This window comes from Centroberyx affinis, unplaced genomic scaffold (genome assembly GCF_046629955.1).
Source record: "Centroberyx affinis isolate AG114_WGS23_722 - 3 ecotype Tasmania unplaced genomic scaffold, CSIRO-AGI_Caff_v1 ptg003857l_1, whole genome shotgun sequence".
Taxonomy (NCBI): domain Eukaryota; kingdom Metazoa; phylum Chordata; class Actinopteri; order Beryciformes; family Berycidae; genus Centroberyx; species Centroberyx affinis.
Genome location: NW_027281704.1, coordinates 132,748 through 152,910, shown reverse-complemented (window position 1 = coordinate 152,910; position 20,163 = coordinate 132,748). Strand labels below are relative to the sequence as shown.

Here is a 20,163-nt window from a genome sequence, read left to right as displayed (position 1 = left end):
AATGTCATTAAAACTATCTCTCATTAAAAAGATAGCACAATCTGTTTTTACTGCTATAAATGTTACCCTAATAATATAAGTAATGCACTAAGATTATAATATCAATGTAGCAATATGAACAGTATATTATAGATTATAACAATATACGGAGATATATACATATAAATGTGTTTGAATACAATGAATGGTCCTCTCTGAGAGACAGACAAATCACTACATTCATAAGTGAAACTGCGAGCACCATCACCGTCTCCAGAGATTTAACCCTCCTGTTGTGTTTCATGTTAATTAATTCTGTGTTCCCGGTCCAAAACGACCGCCCCATTATAGCTGATTATAAATCCATAATAATACATATATTATCACCTAATGTTGTGTTAGATCTTTTTATCAACTTGTGAAGATTACAAGTTTTGAACTTCTATTTGCTATTTATGGCCTGTAGGCCTCATTGACCTGAGCTCATACAACTCGTTTTTGAGTAAAAAAAAAAAAGCATAATGTATGGATTATTTTGACTATAACAAATACTCAGATGAAACATATTGTGCTATTTATCACAGATTAATTTGTGTCAAAGTTTAACAAGGACATTTATTTTGAAACCATTTCAAATTTTTAGATAGTGGCACAAAATAACATCTGTTGTGTTCCCGGTCAAAACTGACCGGTATGATTTTATTAGTAAAGAAAGGACATAGGCCCAAAACTACACTTGAAAACTTTACTGCATCTTCACTGTCAGTTTCCTGGCCTCTCTCCTCCTCACCAGTGTCATGATCAAAGATAAGATCAAGAGCCTCACATACAGTATATTGTTTGGTCATTGTGCTGCCACAGAATGAATTGTGAGCAAGGCCTCAAAAAAGCTTTATATACCAGAGCTGTGAGAAAAGTTGCGATTGTTGTGAGAATGCCAACAGGTGTGGTTCCCGTGGGGGAAAGATTCTACTGGGGAAAGGTTCCCATGGGGGTTGCCATGGAAGCCAAGAAGGGGAGTGAGGTGTGTGTGTGTGTGTGTATGTGTGTGAGAGTGTGTGTGCTCAAACACACATGCATGTTGGGGTCTGGGAGAGGAAATGCGTCCATCTGATGAATGGGCATGTGCCTGAACTCAATTTTATATACTAATTGTAGTCTCACTCATTCATTTCTAATGACCGGGAACACCACAGTGTACAAAAGTTAAATAAAACATCCAAAATGTAATGAAAATTATCAGAATGTATTTTGTGTGTTCAGATGCCCTGTGTGGACAAAGTCATGGAACCTTATGACAATCAGATTAAATTAACTACATTTTTCAGAGAGAAAACTTGTAAATCGGTCCAATTCGACCGGAACACAACAGGAGGGTTAAACCTCAGTCTCATTATAACGTTAGTTGAGTCTACATGACTCCCCCTACCGACATTTTACTCCAACTACAGCCACTTCCCTCGACACAACAACACAACGCCATCTTTAGCTGACAGGGAAACTACTGAGGCAGAGTTGTGGCAAGAAAGTAGGTCAAGCGTTTGCAACTAAACACTTTAGAAAATCTCAACTCGCTGCCTCGAATTGAGATTTGGCCACCTAACCGACACACCGTGTTGTCTTTTGTCGTCCAATGTGTTTGATCGGTTGGCCAGCTCGAACGCAGTTTTCTTGTGTCGGTCCGGTTGACGTGAGAGTTATCGCCTTTTTCGCAAGCAACGATTGAAGCTGAAGGCCAGGTAAGAAGGGAGGGGGTGAGGGGGGGGTTGATAACTCCCGAGAAGCTGGCGTTAACTCACTATTGCCTTTGTTAATCTACTAGTCTGCGTTAGATACAACTTGTTTTCTCGTTCACGTTAGCCACGTTTGTCTTTCCTGTTAACGTGGCTAAGCTAGCTCATATTATTGTACAGAGCTTCTTTTGACTGGTTCGGTGTGTTAATCTAGCCTGAGAAAGTAACGTTCATTTTATCATGAAACATCGCCAACACGCCAAAAGACCGTTTTGGCTAGCACAAGGTAGCTTTAGTAGCTTAAAATCAGTTGAATAATATGAAACGGGTAGCTACATCGTGTGACGGTATCTTGAATGGGAGGTGTGTCTCTTTACTCTGCTCAGGTGAGCTGAGCAATGCCACTAACCGCTACTGCAACTCAAAACAGCTGCCGAGTTTACTAGACACTTGGCTTTGACAGGAAAGCTTTTCCCTTCTGCTGCTTGGTAGGTTTAGGTCTAATACTAGTATGGGAAGGCAGGTTAATGAGTAGCGTGGTGGTAGGTACATTGTTTTTATCCCTGTAGTTGACTTTAAGTTTTCCATCCAGCAACGTTGTATTCTTGGACAGTCATGGTGCTTTAAAAGTAAGATGTCAACATATTAAACACACTTCATGGACTGCAAGCTTGTTATAGCTGAGTAATTAGAATAAGATATTCTTTGCCAAGCGTGTCTTTGAAGTCTGTTGAATAGGCCCCCAGAGTTTTTCCCACGCAAGAAAATAGGCCAGCCCATCTGGATTTTGACTACCCATCTTTCGTTTACCCAGGATGAAAAGAGGTCTTCAAGGGAGCGAGGAGGAAGACGGAGGTGGCACCAGCAGTGGGCCTCAGGAGGGTCTTAAACGCTCCCACAAGCAGAGGAAGGAGGAGGAGTGGCTGGAGGAAGGAGTCCGCTGGGAGTGTCTACCGCAGGAGATCCTGCTTCACATCTTTCAGTACTTGCCTCTGCTGGATAGGGCCTATGCCTCTCAGGTACCCTTGTAATAATGTGTCATCAATCACCACTTTGAAGGGCTCCATGGAAAATAATTTCCAGCAAACATTACTTGTTTTGCCTAACCAACAGCTTGTACCTTAATCTCAGTGGTCAGATGGCAGCTTGTAGGAACAGAGTAGACATCACTTGTTATCCGCTCCATTAGAGGATACATCATTGCAGTTACAGCTAGCAGTTTGGGTCATTTCAAACAAAGACACTTGACACATTTGTGGCATGATTTTTCCTACAGATTAACTTGTCCAAATTGGAAAATTACAGAAAACATATCCAATGTAAAAGTGTTAAAACCATAATGCTCAGTGGTAAAGAAAATAACTAAACAGAACATAATTACAGAGTTGTATCTGTATAGTCTTTATCATCATTTTGTAATTTTGTCTTTACTGTTTATGGTCTGCACCTTGTCGTATGCATTCTTTTTTCTCACTTATTAACAATAAAGATGATGGCCAGAACTGCAATTTAATGTAGCTTGCATCCTATTAAACCAACCAGTTTCACTAAAAAGCCAGCAGGCTAGACAACAGATTAAGATTTGACTAGATTAGACAACAGACAGAAACACGGTCTGACAGAACAGGATACATAGATTCACTCCTTCAGCTCAGCATTCTCTTCACTCTCTACAATTCGGTATCAAAGCATGAGAATTGTTTAATTGAAACTGTAGAACACATTAAAATGATCTATGTTGGCAACAAAATATAAACAACTGCATAAATGACATCAAGAAACTTCAGAAACAGATAGTGAGTAAGCCCAGGTGACCCATTATAGCCCTGTAGTGGACAAATAGCTAAAAGCCCCAGTTAACCACTGTGACATCTGGCTAGAATAGAATGGAAAACTTTAACGTCCTCATTGAGACAATTTGTTTTGCAGCTTAAAAACAGTTACAGCAGGCAACACTTATTTCAACATTCAGCACACACTTATTTGATACTGTGCTATAAAGTACAGTATCAAATAAGACCTGCTTGGTAACTGGCAATTTGTAGCTTTCTGGGAATCTGTGCCATCTGTGCAATTTCCCCTTATCCGTTTTGCTTGTTATTGTCCCCTAACTCTCTTGTTTTGTCTTACTTTTAAATAAGACAAAACGTACTTGTTTTTTAGACAAGCAGCTGTGATGTTTTTATTTGACTGTTGGGGCCGGTGACAAATATCTGGGGCCGGATGTATAAAACTCATAGATTCAAGACTAATAATATGTATATGTACAAAATTGGAAACAGGCATACAGTCTTTTTTTCCCAGATTTATAAAAACCCGCTTTTGTGGTGTTCATGCAGTGTTACATTTTGTAAATCTCAGTCATCACACACACAGACACACACACAGACATGTACACTCATACCTGGGTGTTGCCTACCTCGTAGTGTTGACTTAGCAGTCGAGCATGGCTCAAGGCCACTTGCCTAAGGCTACGATAGTGGTTTCTGTCTTAATCCCCAGTCATATTTTCTCAGCTGGTCCGGGGATTCAAACAAGCAATCTCCAAGCTACAAGCCTGCTGTTGTAACCTTGAGCCAGCTGCAGAAAACATGGCTTGTTGTCACCCCAGCAAATTGAGATTTAATGTTAATGGATTTTCCTAAAATAGTATATCCTCTATGTATTCAGTTTCATACTAGCAGGTCAGATTGGTTACACATGCTTGGATATTTGCTGTTTTCTCCAAGCTACAATTGTCACACCAAAGGAAAATGTAGAGAAAAGTAATTAATTTTACAGTAACTAAGGCACTCCAATCCCACTTGTGTTATTTTCTTCACTCTGAAATCTCTATTCAGCTTTACAGAATAGGGGTCATGTCAGAGAAGAAAAAAATCATCGGATCAGATTTAGATCATATTGGTCCTAACATGATTTCACCATAGGTGTGCCGTGGCTGGAACCATGCTTTTCACATGCCAGAGCTGTGGCGCTGCTTTGAGTTTGAGTTGAACCAGCCAGCCAGCTCGTACCTGAAGGCCACACACCCAGACCTCATCAAACAGATCATCAAGAGGCACTCCAACCACCTGCAATATGTCAGCTTCAAGGTAAGAAGAGAGGTGGAGGTGGGTGGGATTGATGACAGGAGGGAGAGGAGTCGTTTGGGGGTGGGATGGATAAAGTGATGAAGGAAGAGAAATGGCTTAGAGGAGTGTGTGGTGAAGTGATTGCTGGGTTAAAGGGAATTCCTTTGTCTTGTTCAAGCTTAACTGTCACAGTGCATTACTCATTTTCTGTGTGTTTGTACTGTTTAGGTGGACAGCAGCACAGAGTCTGCTGAGGCAGCATGCGACATCCTCTCCCAGCTGGTGAATTGTTCTTTGAAGACTTTGGGGCTCATCTCCACGGCCCGGCCCAGCTTCATGGAGCTGCCCAAGGTAAGCTGCATTCAGAATTCAAAATACAGCAGCTTAATCCAGACAGGTGCAAAAAGACGGACCGTATCGCTCTTCTCCTGGTCTCTTAAACACCCACTTCTACTCTATGGGCTTTCAGTGCGACTGATCAGATTTTGATGTGCCACCACCGTGGGACATGGTATGTAGGACATTATGTCTTTATGGCATGTCTGTCTATATGTAGACACATTATGTGAACACAATAATTCACGAACAATACATGACCATTGCCCCTATAGTCCAAATCAGAATGTTTGTAAACAAACAGATTGGCTATACATCTGGGTGGATAACTCGCACCTGTCGGCAGCGGAAATCGTTCGTTTTAAGCAGCGGTAAATACGAGTCAACTAAACAAAACATTAGTGATTATACCGAAATCGGGTTGTGTTTGGGGCTGTAATGCCAAATATAGCTTGGTACATAATGGATTAGGTTTAGGCTTTTTCCGTTTTAAAGCAACCTAACGGAATCGGTGGATACAGATAATAGTTTACAGGCCGTCTGCATCTACAGAACTGGGGACAGGCTGGCAGCAACCACTCATTACCGGGTTTTGCAGCAGGCATTTTCTTACAGGTCAGTAATAAAAATTATAAACGTCGCTGTTGGGTAGCATAACATGCAAGCTTGCTAGAGTGACAGTAATGCAGTCTCTCGGTTTTGCTAGTCCTGTTTGGGTCTAGCACAGCAGTAGCTCCGTTGTGACTGGCTCTGCACTGCCAGTCCCAAGGCGTTCCATTAAAAACCGTTTGGGTAAAATCTTTCACTTCATGTAGGTAAGGTTTCCTATTTTGGTAAAATACAGTAGTTTGTGTGTGTGTGTGTGTGTGTGCTCAAACACACATGCATGTGGGGGTCTGGGAGAGGAAGTGCGTCCATCTGATGAATGGGCATGTGCCTGAACTCAATTTTATATACTAATTGTGGGTTCGACCTGGGTTCGAATCCGGCCCGCGGTCATTTGCTGCATGTCCTCTCCTCGCTCTCTCTCCCATACCTTCCTGTCTCTCTCTCACTATATCTGTCCAATAAAGCATAAAATGCCAAAAATAAATCTTAAAAAAAAAAAAAGGCTATATATTTAGGTTATGTTAGGTTATACACTAACAAATATCCACAGCAACGACATCAGGAACGTCTTGTTTTCGGTGGACAGCCAGAACTACATAATGTCTGTGTATTTCTAATCACAAGAGCTTAAAAAGGGGTCTTACTTTGGTTAAATAACACGAAAAATACTGTAGCACCGATGCAGCACCACCGATGTTATCCACCCGGAAGTAAGTTCTTTTTGTTGTGACGTCACGCTGATATGGCCTATAGAGTAGTTGATCTGATTAGATTAGGAGCACTTTGCCGCATAAACTTGCTGCATTTATTTTTAAAATTAACCATGTCAAGTGCTTTGTAACAAAGTGTTTTGTGTTTAAGGCGCTATAGTATAGTATAGTAAAGTTGACCTGTACTCTGACTGGCCAGTGATAAGAGAATATCTCTCTGGGGATCAATAAAGTATCACAATAGATGGATGCGTAGATGGACACTTTATATGATAATACCCCGATGGATAAAATATCACATTCAGCGATCACATGCAGCATAAGAAGATGTGGCATGATTTAACATTTTCTAAGGTCAGGTTTACAGTACCTCATAAATGTGAATGAAACACAATACTTAAATCACAAGGTTCTTTTGCTCCTGTTCAACAGTCTCACTTCATCTCAGCGCTGACGGTGGTTTTCGTTAACTCCAAGTCCCTATCCTCCCTGAAGATCGATGACACGCCCGTGGATGACCCCTCCCTCAAAGTCCTGGTGGCCAACAACAGTGACACACTCAAACTGCTAAAAATGAGCAGCTGTCCTCACGTTTCACCCGCAGGTACTGACGATTAGAGGGAGGCAAGAGAGAGGGAGATTCTGGGAAGAATATGGAGGAGGAGCGGGGGGCAAAAAGGGGAATGACAGATCTAATAGAAACATTGGATTCACTTTGGATTGTGTGTACTTGAGTTTTCATTTGCCATACACAGGATCTGATGTAACTCTCCATTGTGCTATTTTTGGGTGAGAAACTTTTGTAGATAATAGATGGATGTTAAAGGAAAGAGTGGTGGGTGAGAGCAGGCATGTCATTGGGGTTCTTTAGTCTTTCACTTTGGATTGTGTGTTCCTATTCCAGAATTCCAGTTCCTGAATTCCAGCTATATATATTTCCAATGTGTACATGTGTTAATGAGAACCTATAATTACAGGGTCCTAATGAGGTTTTGTACTGTTAAAAGCTATTTGAAAGAGGCCTTAAAGAGGCCTATCTGAAGGAGACCTTTATCTTTGCACATGGTCTATTTGATCTACAGCCTTAAATATATTAAGTAGCATTATTATATTATGTGCTGCCTCTTTATCTCAACAAAGTAGCACTGCGTTTGCGTTTTCTTTGAATGGTGCCATTGTGTGCACATTGAAACAAGAGACTTGAATATGTCCCTGTACAGTCATTTTTCCAAATGTCTTGAAAAATGATTCCCTGAAACAGCAGGAGCGCTGCCTGTACAGCAAACTAACTTGCAGACACGTGCAGAAATGCTTTCAGTTTCAAGAGGCAGAAAAGGACCTGCTGTTGGAGCTGCAGTGAAAAAGATTTGTCATCTTTGCTGTGTATTGGTATTCCAGGTTTTCAAGTATACAGCAATTTAAGAAAACATGTTTTCTCTGAACTGTGAGAATGAAAACAAAAGTAAACTGTATGCAAACACCTGTAGGGAGACAATAACATTGCCCAACAGTGTCTATGCTCCACCGTAGTTTGAGTGAGGGTGTTCATTTTCCTCTACCCCTGAAATTCACTTATATTTTCTCTCCATCCAAGGTATCCTGTGTGTGGCAGATCAGTGCCACGGCCTGAGAGAACTAGCTCTGAACTATCATCTGCTGAGTGATGAGCTGCTCATCTCCCTCTCCTCAGAGAAGCATGTTCACCTAGAGCACCTTCGCATTGATGTGGTGAGTGAGAATCCTGGCCAGCATTTCCACACCATCAAGAAGAGCAGCTGGGACGCCATGGTGCGCCACTCGCCTAAGTTCAACCTGGTCATGTACTTCTTCCTGTACGAGGATGAGTTCAGCCCTTTCTTCCGCGATGAAATCCCCGTCACGCACCTGTACTTCGGCCGCTCCGTCAGTAAAGATGTTCTGGGCCGCGTCGGGCTCAACTGCCCCCGTCTGGTGGAGCTGGTGGTGTGCGCCAACGGGCTGCGGCCGCTGGATGAAGAGCTGATCCGCATCGCCCAGCACTGCACCCAGCTGTCGGCCATCGGGCTGGGAGAGTGTGAGGTGTCCTGCAGCGCCTTTGTGGAGTTTGTCAAGATGTGTGGTGACAGGCTGACACAGCTATCCATCATGGAGGAGGTACTGGTTCCAGATCACCGCTATGGGCTGGATGACATCCACTGGGAGGTGTCCAAGCATTTGGGCCGGGTGTGGTTCCCAGACATGATGCCCACCTGGTAGAGCTTCGGGTGGAGGCGTAGATTTATATTGTGTGTGAGAGAGAGAGAGAGAGAGAACAAGGGTTCGGAGAGCTATGGTTTTGGAAATTTCGCTCATCTAGCTCCTCTTTCTGAGACAGGCCCTTCCCCAACCACCACTCATACTGTTCTCCCTGAATACATGCAGAAATGACAATCATAAGTTTGGATTTGTGGTTGATATCATAACATTGACAGAATTTGATAACATTTCTTTTAAAAAGGCATGGAACACTGATTTCAACCCCACCCCACCGCTCTACACTTACGTGGATTTTTGAAGTCTTTGTGTATATACATGTAAATACATTTATTTTGGTCTCGCCTATAATATTAAGCACTTTGTTCTCCGAGCCCTTTGGAAAGGGCCGTAATACCCAGCAGGTGTGTTATGCCACACCCTATGAGATGACTCCACAATAATGATAAACATTATAAAGGGGCAATTAGCCCGGGTGTGAAGATTGTTATAGATTGGCATGTCGGTCACTTGAAAGCTAAAGCAATGAATGCATAACCAGATGATTTTTTTTTTTTTATTGTCTACATGTGTCATCCACTCCGTCCTTCCTTCCTCCCTGTGTCACCATTTGATGTCTCTGAATTGCTCAGAGGAGGCTTTGTTTCAGTGAACATTGTTTTTGTTATATAGACATTTACAACATCGCTACATCTCATTCAGAGGAGTGGAGCTGTGTGTGTTTCCCTCTCTGACTTGGTGTGGACTGGACTGCAGATGGTTTCAGCTCCCAATTTTCCGAGGAGAGTTATGTGTAAAGTTGGTGCTCTTAAGAGACTTTGGCCATAATCATGTTAATCTATGAGAGTAATGTTTGAACATATTTTTCCTGTGTAATATACATTAGCTACATTTCTGTGTTGCCTGACCCATGTTCCTATCTTTAATTGTAAATGTCAAAGGTGTTGAAATGGGGGGGGGGATTTTTTTTTAAATTGTAGACATGTCATGTATACGATATATCTTTATTATAGTTTACTGAATCCTACTCATGCACTTTTCCCTTATTGAAGGATCATAATTTTAGTAACTTGAGCTGCAATGTCAGTAGGGCATGAAATTAACACAAGTCCCAGCCAAATGATGCTAAAATGTGGCTGTGGTTATTATTTGTGTTGGTAATTCTGTCAGTTCTATGAGTCACTTTGGCGGGTAGCTGGGTTTATTATCTTCTAAAAACAAATTTGGCTTCTAGGAAATTAAATTGGCAGGTGAATTTCTGAATTTACTAGTCACTATGGACAGTTGACAAAAAAAGTCATCCCCTGTCATCATTGTTAGATTGTTTGCCAGTTAGTTGTTTGTACCATAACATTTATCTCAAGAGGAATAGCTACTGGGAAGGGACAGACTTATCCTACTTTACAGCACAATCAGCCATGCTAACAGTCCATACAGACAATAGTTTGCTTAAAAAGGTAAAAGAACTATTCTATCTGTGTGGTGTTCAAAATAGAAAGAAGAAAATGTACTTAAAGATTAGTGTGGGGCTGCACAATTATGATAAACACTGGGTTAATTGCAATATTTTTTTTCCAATTATTCTGAGGCCAGAGAGAAGCCATAGGCTGACCAAGAACAATGAAATTTGGTTGAACTTTTATACACAATGACATTTGGTTGAACTTTTATACACATTGATGTTGGCAGAAGGATGTTCCTGTGGTCAAACATATTAATCAATAAAGCATTATGTAAAATTAAACCAGTATGGGCATATCATCCAGGAAGGGTAGCGCTTACTTGGATGTGGCAACTGCTAACTGAAGAATATTTATTAAAATGTGAAAGATAATAGCCCTAATTTTTGGGAGGGAGAGTGTTGTGTGTGAATAATTGTGCAGCCCTAAAGACAAGATAGTGTGGCAGCTGAATGTTGATGAAACCGAATGTTTGCCTGAATGTGTAAGGCTGAAAAATAAAAGTATATACTAATGGGGTGTTTTTTTGCAATAGAGTGAAAGATTGGTGGGGATATGTCTTAAGGTGGACTAATCAAGGACATTTCCTATGGACATGCTGAAACATTATGTCACCCTTTTACTGTGCTATGAAAGAGAGAAATCATAATGTTCTGTTAAGAAAACTGATAATTATTTAGCAGGGCTAACGTTCACTTATGTCATTTATGTAATATTTCTACAGTAGTTTCCCTCTGATAGGGAGCCATTGTGTTGTCTTAATTATCTTTTCTCTGTCGATCAAGGTCGGCAAGGCCTGGTAATGGACTTAACCCTTGTTTGATTTACAGTTTATTGTATATTTATAAACCCATGCTATCTATTGGTTAATATTGACTGCATTTGTATTCACTGCTTATAGATGATGTTGTAATCTTCAGAGTGGCAGAGTAAGAGCTACAGTGTGTATATAGAGTATACAGTGTGGTGTTTTTATCTTTGCTAATTAAGGCTGCACTGAAGAGAGAAGACGCAATGTTGCAAAACATTCATTGCAAATCAACCTCTTGTACCATTCCCAAAGAAACCTAGCATTTGGGTGAAGTTAATAGCCATATTATAATGCCTAATTGAATACATTTTTTATTCCATGTTTGCGCTAGACAATAGGGTTGCTTTAATGAGCTTGTAGTGGTGTTGTTTTCATCCTGATGTTAAAGCTTTTCTAGTAGTTAATTTGTCTCAAGATAACACAGGCCTAAAGAGAGCTGATCCAAGTTTGACCTGTCTGTCCCAAGATGATCCAAACACTACGTTTAGTAATGCAAATATCCTTTTAGACAAACTGTTCTAGAAATAAGAATTCTCATATGTGATTGTAACAAAGGCGCACTTCGTTACTAATCCTTTGCACTATTTGCACAGTGATCATTAAAAATAAGGGGTACTTTTCCTATTTAATTATTGGTGCTGAGACGCTCTCAGTAGGCTACTACTAACAGTCAAACTTAATGAAATTAGTCCAGTATCTCTGTAGTTTGGGCAAATGCTACACGTGAAAACAAAGGTCTGGACTTGTCTCACACGGTCCTGTGCATTTTAAATAGAATTATATTTCATATAACCAAGAAAACCCTCAGATCAACTGTGTTTTTTTTCTGTTAATATTTTAGTGAATTGTGAATTGCCCACTCCATAACTGTTCTGAAATTGCACCCACTGCAAGTCACATTTATTCTCCAATCCTGTGTAGCTTAAGGACAAGATCGTCGGTTCATATACCTAATTTGCCTTTACAAATAAAATTGGTGAATAGTATCATGATTTGTGAACCTTTAGTTATGTGTCTCAAGGACCAATAGCTAAGAAAATATGATTGTAAAACACTGAACGGGTAATAATTTGTACAAAAACTCTTGTTAGAAATGCCAAAAATAAACAGATCAACAAATCATCTTTCTTTGAACTAAATTGTAAGGTTTTGTTAGTAATGGATGAGAGGAAAGTTGTACCAAACATGCTCCTGCCACAGCCTTCAGAGCTGTAAAGTGGATGAGGAATTTGGACTTGGAAGATGTGAAGCTGGAAAGGACGGCTGCTTCCCTCCAGCTCATAACAAGGCACATGATGAAATCTGTGCTGGTGAAGTTGCTTGACTGATAATAAGTTGGAGTAACATTTCATTTCATTGTAATGCAAACAAGAAATAACATTTATACCCCTATAAAATCACCCTGGGTACTCCTTTAGTCCACAAAGCTGCTCTCCCATTCATTGTTAGTGGTGCATTTATGAGGAATCATCTCTGCCAGGTGTCTCTTGACATTTGAAATTAACTCCATTGTTGATTAGCACATGAATCAAGCATTGATATAAATTGCACTTTGATAAAAATATACATTATAAAATAGGCATTAACAAAAAGTAGTTTGTAAAAGTGTTCAATCCCTTGTTTCATTAGTACACAGACACTCTATTTATGTGATAGATAGGGGTTTTGAACAACAATTTCCTTTCCAAATTGATTTATGTTTCTTACTAACAAAGTCAAGGGTTAACTCTTCATTAGAATCATCATCTTTTGTCACTATAAAAAAAAAACATAGGCCACACTTTCAGTGCACTTATTTTAATTGTACCATGTAAGTCAGCTGAGAAGATAAGATTAAGCTTAGTGATCCCTGTGGGGAAATTGGGTCATTACAGCAGCAACAGAGTAGGATTTAATAATAATAAACGTTATTTATACAGCACTTGCCTAAGAGCAGAGTGCTTTACAAGACGGTATAAAAACATGAATAGTAAAATACATAATGAGGAGATAATAAGCCCAAGGAAGAGAAAACACATTAAAATAATAGATCCGTAAAGTGAAATCAGATCAAAGAAAACAAACGACACAAATTCCACCCAAAGCTACAGAGCTTAATTTTAAGGATCTTAATGACATTTGCCCTTCTTACGAATGCTGAGGAATTAAAGGGGCAATATGTGGTATATTTACTGCCCCATAACACAAAATGACCATAATATGTTTGCTGGGGGTTGCTACTTAGTTGGCTACTTTGTCAGATGGAGTTCTATGTAAAATAACACAATGTAGGAAAGATACCATCCTCTGTCTAAATCAAGAGTGTTTTTGAAACACTCAAACTGCTAGTCGGAGAGCTCTCCTTAGAAAGCAGATCACCCACATTGTTCTTGATACCATGAATGACACATGACACTATTGAAAGACAGTTTCTTCAGCTGGGATCATCTCACTGTAGTTTAGTTAAATTCACTGTACTGAAAAGTGTCCTCCATCTATTTGTGTGCCACTTTTGACAGATTGGAAATGTAAAGTTCCATCTGCGTTGGAACTTCACAGTAATTATGTGATATTAAGATTTTAGCTTGTCATATCCCATAGCCAGTTGCAAAACTAATACCATCTATATCAAACTTCAGCAATATGTTAAGACCTGTTTTAGAGCTGCATTATTTTATTTTTTTTACTAAAATCAGCTCAAGCCCTTTGAAATCCAGAAGAGCCAAAGATACGGATTCGCTTACTACTGGAAAAGCCTGGCTGCTAGATAACACACCAAACCAGACCTATGATCCAGACCATAGATAGGCTATACTACAGTATGTACAGTATCTCTTCAGATACTCGAGTGGGCGGATCAAGGGCGGATCAAGCCCAGCCCAGCCCAGCCCAGCCCAGCCCGGGCACGGCCTAGAAGGGAGGGGGACGGCGCAAGGCGAATACGCTTTACTTGATTGTAAACTTTGCCAGCTCAACGAAAGGATTTACGTGCACCATTTCCAAAATAGTGTTGGTGAGAGGTGATGCTGGGGGTGGCTGGAATGACGGGCAGGTAAGACTTTTCATTAGCGTAGTAACTGACCTACACCGACGTTAACGTTAACCTAACTAATTTAGCTGTGAGGGGCAGCTATCGTCATCTAAGCTACACCTAGCTGAACTTATCGTGTAACATTAGCTACGTTAGCATACCATTTTTGACCAGCAAAAGTGTCCTTGTAAGTGAAACTCTAGTCCTGAGCAACGGTTTGCATGCTGTTGTGTAGTTTAACAGTTGGTCACGTCACCAGCTAAGCTAACAGCTAACGTTAAACGTTGCCTGTCTCTTCTCCAGTGCGTATAACGTTAAGTAGTTAACTTAGCTAGCTAGCCCCGTTAAGTCCTGTTCTCGTTTGCATGGAGAGCACAGGATGCAACAGTCCATTGAATCCACTTGATCTAGCAAAATAATGCCACCTTGCTACTCACCTCTTAAAACATAACTTAAACCATTTTGAATGTTTGGGAGTCTCTAGCACCCACATTCTAACGTTACTTGCAATATTAAACCATGCCGAATTTACCAGTTCTGACAAAGCTTGGCTTGAAATTTCCCAGAGACATAGACTATGAAGTACATGGATGAGGTAAAAGTAAACTAATTCAAGTAAACAAGCTGGTTGGGTCACTAATATTTTTAGTTAACGTTACCAAACTAACGTTAATTTAAAACGTGCACAGAGCCTCAAGACAGGCATTATTGACTTAATTTGGTAACTGACAGAAAATTGTATTTGGAAGGGCATAGTATCCATCAATGTATTGATAACTAGGATGTGATCTGGACCCATTTATTCCTTGAAGATGTCCTCACCACTTTGTGTGTCTGTGTGTGTCTGTGTGTGAATGTGGGGGGTGGCTGCACTGCCTCTCAAATAAGATTCAGTGCTTATATTCCCTTATTACTAAATTAGGTAATGACTATGTGGTGAGTAACAAGAGCCAGTGAGTCGACATGCCATCATGGATCCACACAATATTTTTGTTTCCCATGGTGACTGCTGCTGTAACAAGCACAGTGGCTAGATACTGTTAACAGAGGAGTTGCGTATGAAATAAGAGACCTTGGTCCAGCCGTTTGGAATTGAATCATGACACTTGGTGCCACTTTGGTGAATCTCTGATTGTAAATGTATGTGTTTACTTTTCACGTGCAGCATGGCAAACGCCCTGGCCAATGCGGCCTGTGAGCGCTGTAAGAGTGGCTTTGCTCCTGCTGAAAAGATTGTCAACAGTAATGGAGAGCTGTACCATGAGCAGTGTTTTGTGTGTGCCCAGTGCTTCCAGCAGTTTCCAGAGGGACTCTTCTACGAGGTAGCTCACTGAAATATATTCCTAAAAATAAATTTTAATTGTTTTTACAAATGAACAGTATAATTGACTGTCAAGCCATGCTGTGTGTGCGCGTGTGCATTTGTGTGTTAGTCCTTGCAAATATATGAAGTGAATTTTTGTCTTCATTGGTGGGATATCTGTCTTTCCTTTGCAGTTTGAAGGCAGGAAGTACTGTGAGCATGACTTCCAGATGCTCTTTGCTCCTTGCTGTCACCAATGTGGTGAGTATTACAGGAACTCACACATACGCTCTTTCCTGTAAAGTCGTAAGCTTCAATTAAATAGTAGCTGTCTTGGTCCTGGGGAACACACACATACTCAAGTTTACTAACATTTAAAATGCATTCGACACACACGTTTCAGTCTGAGAAGAAGAAAGCATGGAGCGCGTTGTAATAACATTCACTGACTCCATAATGGGGCGCACATAAAGAACTACTGCACAGTACAGAACAAAAAAATGCAACTACTACACCATTCAGACCCAACAGATAACAAAGTGTAGTGAAGTCACACTTACACCTGCCTAATTTCCCTCTTGTTGTTGCCCCAAGGGGAGTTCATCATTGGTCGTGTGATTAAGGCCATGAACAATAGCTGGCACCCTGACTGCTTCTGCTGTGATATTTGCCAGGCTGTGCTTGCCGACGTGGGATTTGTCAAAAACGCTGGCAGGTTGGTATCCCGTCCTATTACATTGTTCATTTTATTAACAGTTCCTTCCAGTCGAGTAATTTGATTGAACAGGAGGCATTCCCCGAGTACTGATACACTGTATAACAGCACTGGGACTCGTTTTCCTCTGCTTTACAGGTGTTCTAATATAAACAGTTTATGTGTTGCTTGGCAACACTTGGTAGTGGAATCCCGAGGGAACTGTTTTTGTTGGTGGAGACGAATAAAAGACACAAATCATAATCTGTTGTCTCAAATTACTATTACTTGATGAATAGCTTTGCTAATAGAACTGTAGTATAATCAGTATCACAGCCTTGCTGATATAGTATAACACCACTCCCACTCATGTGATATTGCTGAAATAACATGGCAACCCGTTAAACAGTGGATTACAGACAGGTCAGACTCACTGAGTGACTCACTGATTTTAGGATTTTAAAGAAGAATGGATTTTAGAGTTGCTGTTATGTCAGAAAGTCATCTGAGGCTGCAGTCTCTATCTTTACACACCTCCCACGGCTGTATTTTGTTCTCCTCCATTTACCTCAGGCACCTGTGCCGCCCGTGCCATAACCGCGAGAAAGCCCGCGGCCTGGGCAAGTACATCTGCCAGAAGTGCCACGCCATCATTGAAGAGCAGCCGCTCATCTTTAAGAATGACCCCTACCACCCTGACCACTTCAACTGCAACAACTGTGGGTCAGTCTTACCACTCCACTGCTCCACTCCTTACTACAGAGAACAGCACTGCTTTAACTTCAGAATATATCTCAGTTCCACATAAAAATTTAAGCATGAGACTGGGGTCAAATGCTGTGTTCCTCCCCTTTTTTATGACACTTTATGAGGTAGAAGCTGCGCTCAAGAGCCAGCTTGTCTCCCCTGCAGAGCGCAGCTAACTGTTTTTCTCTCTGTAGGAAAGAGCTGACAGCCGATGCCAGGGAGCTGAAGGGAGAGCTCTTCTGTTTGCCCTGCCATGACAAGATGGGTGTGCCAATCTGCGGTGCCTGTAGGAGACCCATTGAGGGACGTGTTGTCAACGCCATGGGCAAGCAGTGGCATGTGGAGGTTTGTTGGAGAGGATAAGATGAGATGATCTGACCTGCTTACATTTACTTACTCATAAATGGATAAACTATTTTGTCTACTTCTTTATTTTCGGCTCATTCTAGTCAGCACTTTGTGTGCTGAACAAGTGAGAAGCGGATTTATTTTGTCACCCTTATGACTATAGCTGTGATGCTTATTGTGTCTGTTTGATATGAGAATGGGATGCATATCCACATAGTAACTAGGATTTATATGTTCATGTGCTAAATGATTTTTATTGACCGTAGAACTTAAGAAATTGATTCTCTTGCAGATTTGTTCTTGCTTTGGTGTAATTTCAAGCAACATATAACGTCTGTGTTGCTGTTTGAGGCCCAGTTTTTTCCTTCAGGGACTGTTGTGTGATCTGTCTACTGTGTGTGAAACCTAAACTGTTGGAGAGCAGTGTCTTGTGGCAAGTTGGTATCTGCTTGGAAAGGAGTTAGTGTTTGTCTCCTTTCCTTCAGTAGTCTATGGTAAGTGCCTAGATAGTGCTAGCCATGGTTAATACAGGTTGTGTGCTTGTGTGTGTGTTTGCAGCATTTTGTGTGTGCGAAGTGTGAGAAGCCTTTCCTTGGTCACCGCCATTATGAGAGGAAGGGACTGGCTTACTGTGAGACTCACTATAACCAGGTAAAAAAAAAGTGTTTAATTAAATAAATGTGACCCATCCAGATAACTGATTGGATTTGTGGCTTTGGTAAACATTTGTATCATATGATTGCTAAGACTAAACAAATTTGTATCATATGATTGCTAAGACTAAACAAATAACACCAACCATTCATTGTTTGACCAGATAAACTGATTTGTACTTGTTTTTAATAGCCTCATATTGTGATATCGGCTTATTTTTAATAGCCGCATATCATGATATCTGCCAAATTGTTTGCTGTATAAATACCTAACGTTTGCTTCTTAATTGTCCAGCTCTTTGGCGACGTGTGCTATCATTGCAACCGTGTGATTGAAGGCGATGGTGAGAATCAATATGACAAAGCATATATTTATTACAGTATTTTTATTGAATCACTAAATAAAACTGTTGCTTGGAGTTATATTCATCCACACACCTACTGTATATTAGTTGAGCATTCATCATTTTCTTCCATTTGTGTCCTGTCTCCCCCTTAGTGGTGTCGGCTCTGAACAAGGCCTGGTGTGTCAGTTGTTTCTCTTGCTCCACCTGCAACACAAAACTCACACTCAAGTAAGTTACACTGGGCATTATTCAGTTTCTTTTACTAACTGATTCTGTCTATACTACCAGTTGGTCCAAGCCTCCTTAGATTGTAATTGTCCTGTCTGTTTTCTATAACACTCCTACGTCACTAGTTTAGTCTAACTATTGCCTTTCTGTATTTCATTCTCCTCTTCCGCCTCCTTCCCTCTGTGGCTCCTTTCCTCTCCCCTTTTGTCTGTCCAATTTCTCTTCCAATATGCCTCTTTCACAACACCTGTGGTAACTCAGAGATAAGTTTGTTGAAATTGACCTGAAGCCAGTGTGCAAGCACTGCTATGAGCACATGCCCGAGGAACTGAAACGCCGCCTGGCCCGACGTGAACGCGACGCCAAAGACCGCAAGAAAAAACCCGCTGTCTGTCTGTAGAGTTCTTTTTCTTTTCACCTCCGCACTCCTTCACCTCGTTTTTTCCATCGGTTGGTTGGTACCATCTCTGCCTTTCCCTTTTTCTGTGGTGCTCCTCATTTACCCCCTTTGGCATGCGGCATGGTGCCATTCTTTTCATGTTTTTATTTTCTTAAGTTATGCCATCATCTTGCAGTTTTTTGTATGAATGGTATTCATGTAAAAATCCCTGAGCAGTGTAGATTCATCATGACGTTGTCTAGATTGATGTTTATGAGAATACTTTTGAGGATATATTAATTAAGCTTTGATAAGTTTTCCTGGCACTTCTAATCGTTTTAAACCTGTTTATATCCGAGGCAATGTAGTGATACTTTGAGCAGCACTGTGTTAGGGGAAAAACAAGAAGGAATAGCTGGTTGTTAAAATGTGAGATGTTACAGTGGGCAAGAGACAGGCCATTAGATCACAAGTCAAGTGTTCACATGGTCTTCCTTTTTTTCCCTTCTTTGCAGGAACAAATTTGTTGAGTTTGACATGAAGCCTGTGTGTAAGAAATGTTATGAGAAGTTTCCTCTGGAGCTGAAGAAAAGGCTTAAGAAGCTGGCTGAGGCCATTGGACGCAAGTAAACGTCTGCATGCCAAACAACCTGGAGATATCCCGTCTATGTGTTTGATGTTAAAACCTATGTGAGAACTGCTGAATCAGATCTTAAGAAGGGCCCAGCATTGTACCAGTATATCATTAGTTATTTAAATCTTGGTTCCCTTGCTTTATAAAACGTCACTTACAGTTGTCATGTTATAAAGCCGTCATGTTAGCAGATGTTTAAGGTTACGAGTTCTTTAAAAAATGTAAATGTTTCATTATTTTTACATTCCAAAAGTGTCTGAAATTGTATTTTTCCCCTTACCAAGAAATGTGATACCCTTGTTAGCATAGTGAATGCTCATGTATTATTATAACTTCACCATAAGCAGCTAACATAACTGCTGTGTCTAAAGTTATGCATACAACAACTTTGATTTGAAAGAGTGCTGTGTTTGGAGTATTTTTGAATGATACTTGTCTTGTGCCTTGAGTATATGAACTATGTGTCTTAATATGCAATTGATGTGTAAATTCTAACTATTTTCTAATATACAGTTATGCCATTGAATCTTGCATTGAATGAATTTGCCTTAATACATTATCATACTATAAAGCAAGGAATCTGTCTGTATGTGTGTCCTTCGCATATCTCGAGAAACGTTCGTTCGATCTACTTCACACCTAGTGGGTGTATTGCTGGGGACCCAATGACGTGCAGTGTCGGATTGGACACGCGACACGTTCAATATTAATAAACTTTGAATAAACAAGCGAACAGGTACTGCAGGTGGGCCGCGAGAGGTCATTTACAATAAATAAATAAAGTTTTAAATTTTCAATTTTGTTATTAAGTTTGAAATTACCATAAACTATTTATGATTCAATATTTGCATTAAAAAAGTAATCATAACTAATAAAACA

The 20,163-nt window shown here is 40.5% G+C and overlaps 2 protein-coding genes across 4 annotated transcripts; both read left to right on the top strand.

Annotated features, from left to right (window-relative positions):
* The first annotated feature begins 1,471 nt into the window (after positions 1 to 1,471).
* On the top strand, positions 1,472 to 11,995 carry LOC139662668 (F-box/LRR-repeat protein 3-like). The gene is made up of 6 exons (XM_071541387.1): positions 1,472 to 1,718; positions 2,527 to 2,731; positions 4,640 to 4,804; positions 5,012 to 5,134; positions 6,871 to 7,042; positions 8,033 to 11,995. The coding sequence occupies exons 2-6, from the start codon at positions 2,528 to 2,530 to the stop codon at positions 8,671 to 8,673; spliced, it is 1,305 nt and encodes a 434-aa protein (XP_071397488.1). The 5' UTR covers positions 1,472 to 1,718; position 2,527; the 3' UTR covers positions 8,674 to 11,995.
* Positions 11,996 to 13,841: 1,846 nt separating this feature from the next.
* Positions 13,842 to 20,163, top strand: lims1 (LIM and senescent cell antigen-like domains 1). 3 transcript variants are annotated; one of them, XM_071541375.1, is made up of 11 exons: positions 13,842 to 13,972; positions 15,117 to 15,273; positions 15,449 to 15,515; positions 15,849 to 15,969; positions 16,522 to 16,671; positions 16,890 to 17,040; positions 17,602 to 17,694; positions 17,992 to 18,040; positions 18,196 to 18,271; positions 18,533 to 18,667; positions 19,166 to 20,163. In XM_071541375.1, the coding sequence occupies exons 1-11, from the start codon at positions 13,944 to 13,946 to the stop codon at positions 19,278 to 19,280; spliced, it is 1,143 nt and encodes a 380-aa protein (XP_071397476.1). In that variant the 5' UTR covers positions 13,842 to 13,943; the 3' UTR covers positions 19,281 to 20,163. The 3 variants fall into 3 exon arrangements, with proteins under 3 accessions (XP_071397476.1, XP_071397477.1, XP_071397478.1); XM_071541376.1 differs by lacking the exon at positions 18,533 to 18,667; XM_071541377.1 differs by lacking the exons at positions 13,842 to 13,972; positions 18,533 to 18,667 and having other exon boundaries at positions 15,198 to 15,273; positions 15,878 to 15,969.

What these genes read in the sequence shown, in the direction of transcription:
- LOC139662668 (XM_071541387.1), top strand. Translation starts at nt 2,528, where the DNA reads ATGAAAAGAGGTCTTCAAGGGAGCGAGGAGGAAGACGGAGGTGGCACC. An exon ending in GCTTCATGGAGCTGCCCAAG is followed by an intron (nt 5,135 to 6,870) that starts GTAAGCTGCATT and finishes CCTGTTCAACAG; the next exon opens with TCTCACTTCATCTCAGCGCT. An exon ending in TCCTCACGTTTCACCCGCAG is followed by an intron (nt 7,043 to 8,032) that starts GTACTGACGATT and finishes TCTCCATCCAAG; the next exon opens with GTATCCTGTGTGTGGCAGAT.
- lims1 (XM_071541375.1), top strand. Translation starts at nt 13,944, where the DNA reads ATGCTGGGGGTGGCTGGAATGACGGGCAG. An exon ending in TTTGTCAAAAACGCTGGCAG is followed by an intron (nt 15,970 to 16,521) that starts GTTGGTATCCCG and finishes CATTTACCTCAG; the next exon opens with GCACCTGTGCCGCCCGTGCC. An exon ending in GTGAGACTCACTATAACCAG is followed by an intron (nt 17,695 to 17,991) that starts GTAAAAAAAAAG and finishes TTAATTGTCCAG; the next exon opens with CTCTTTGGCGACGTGTGCTA.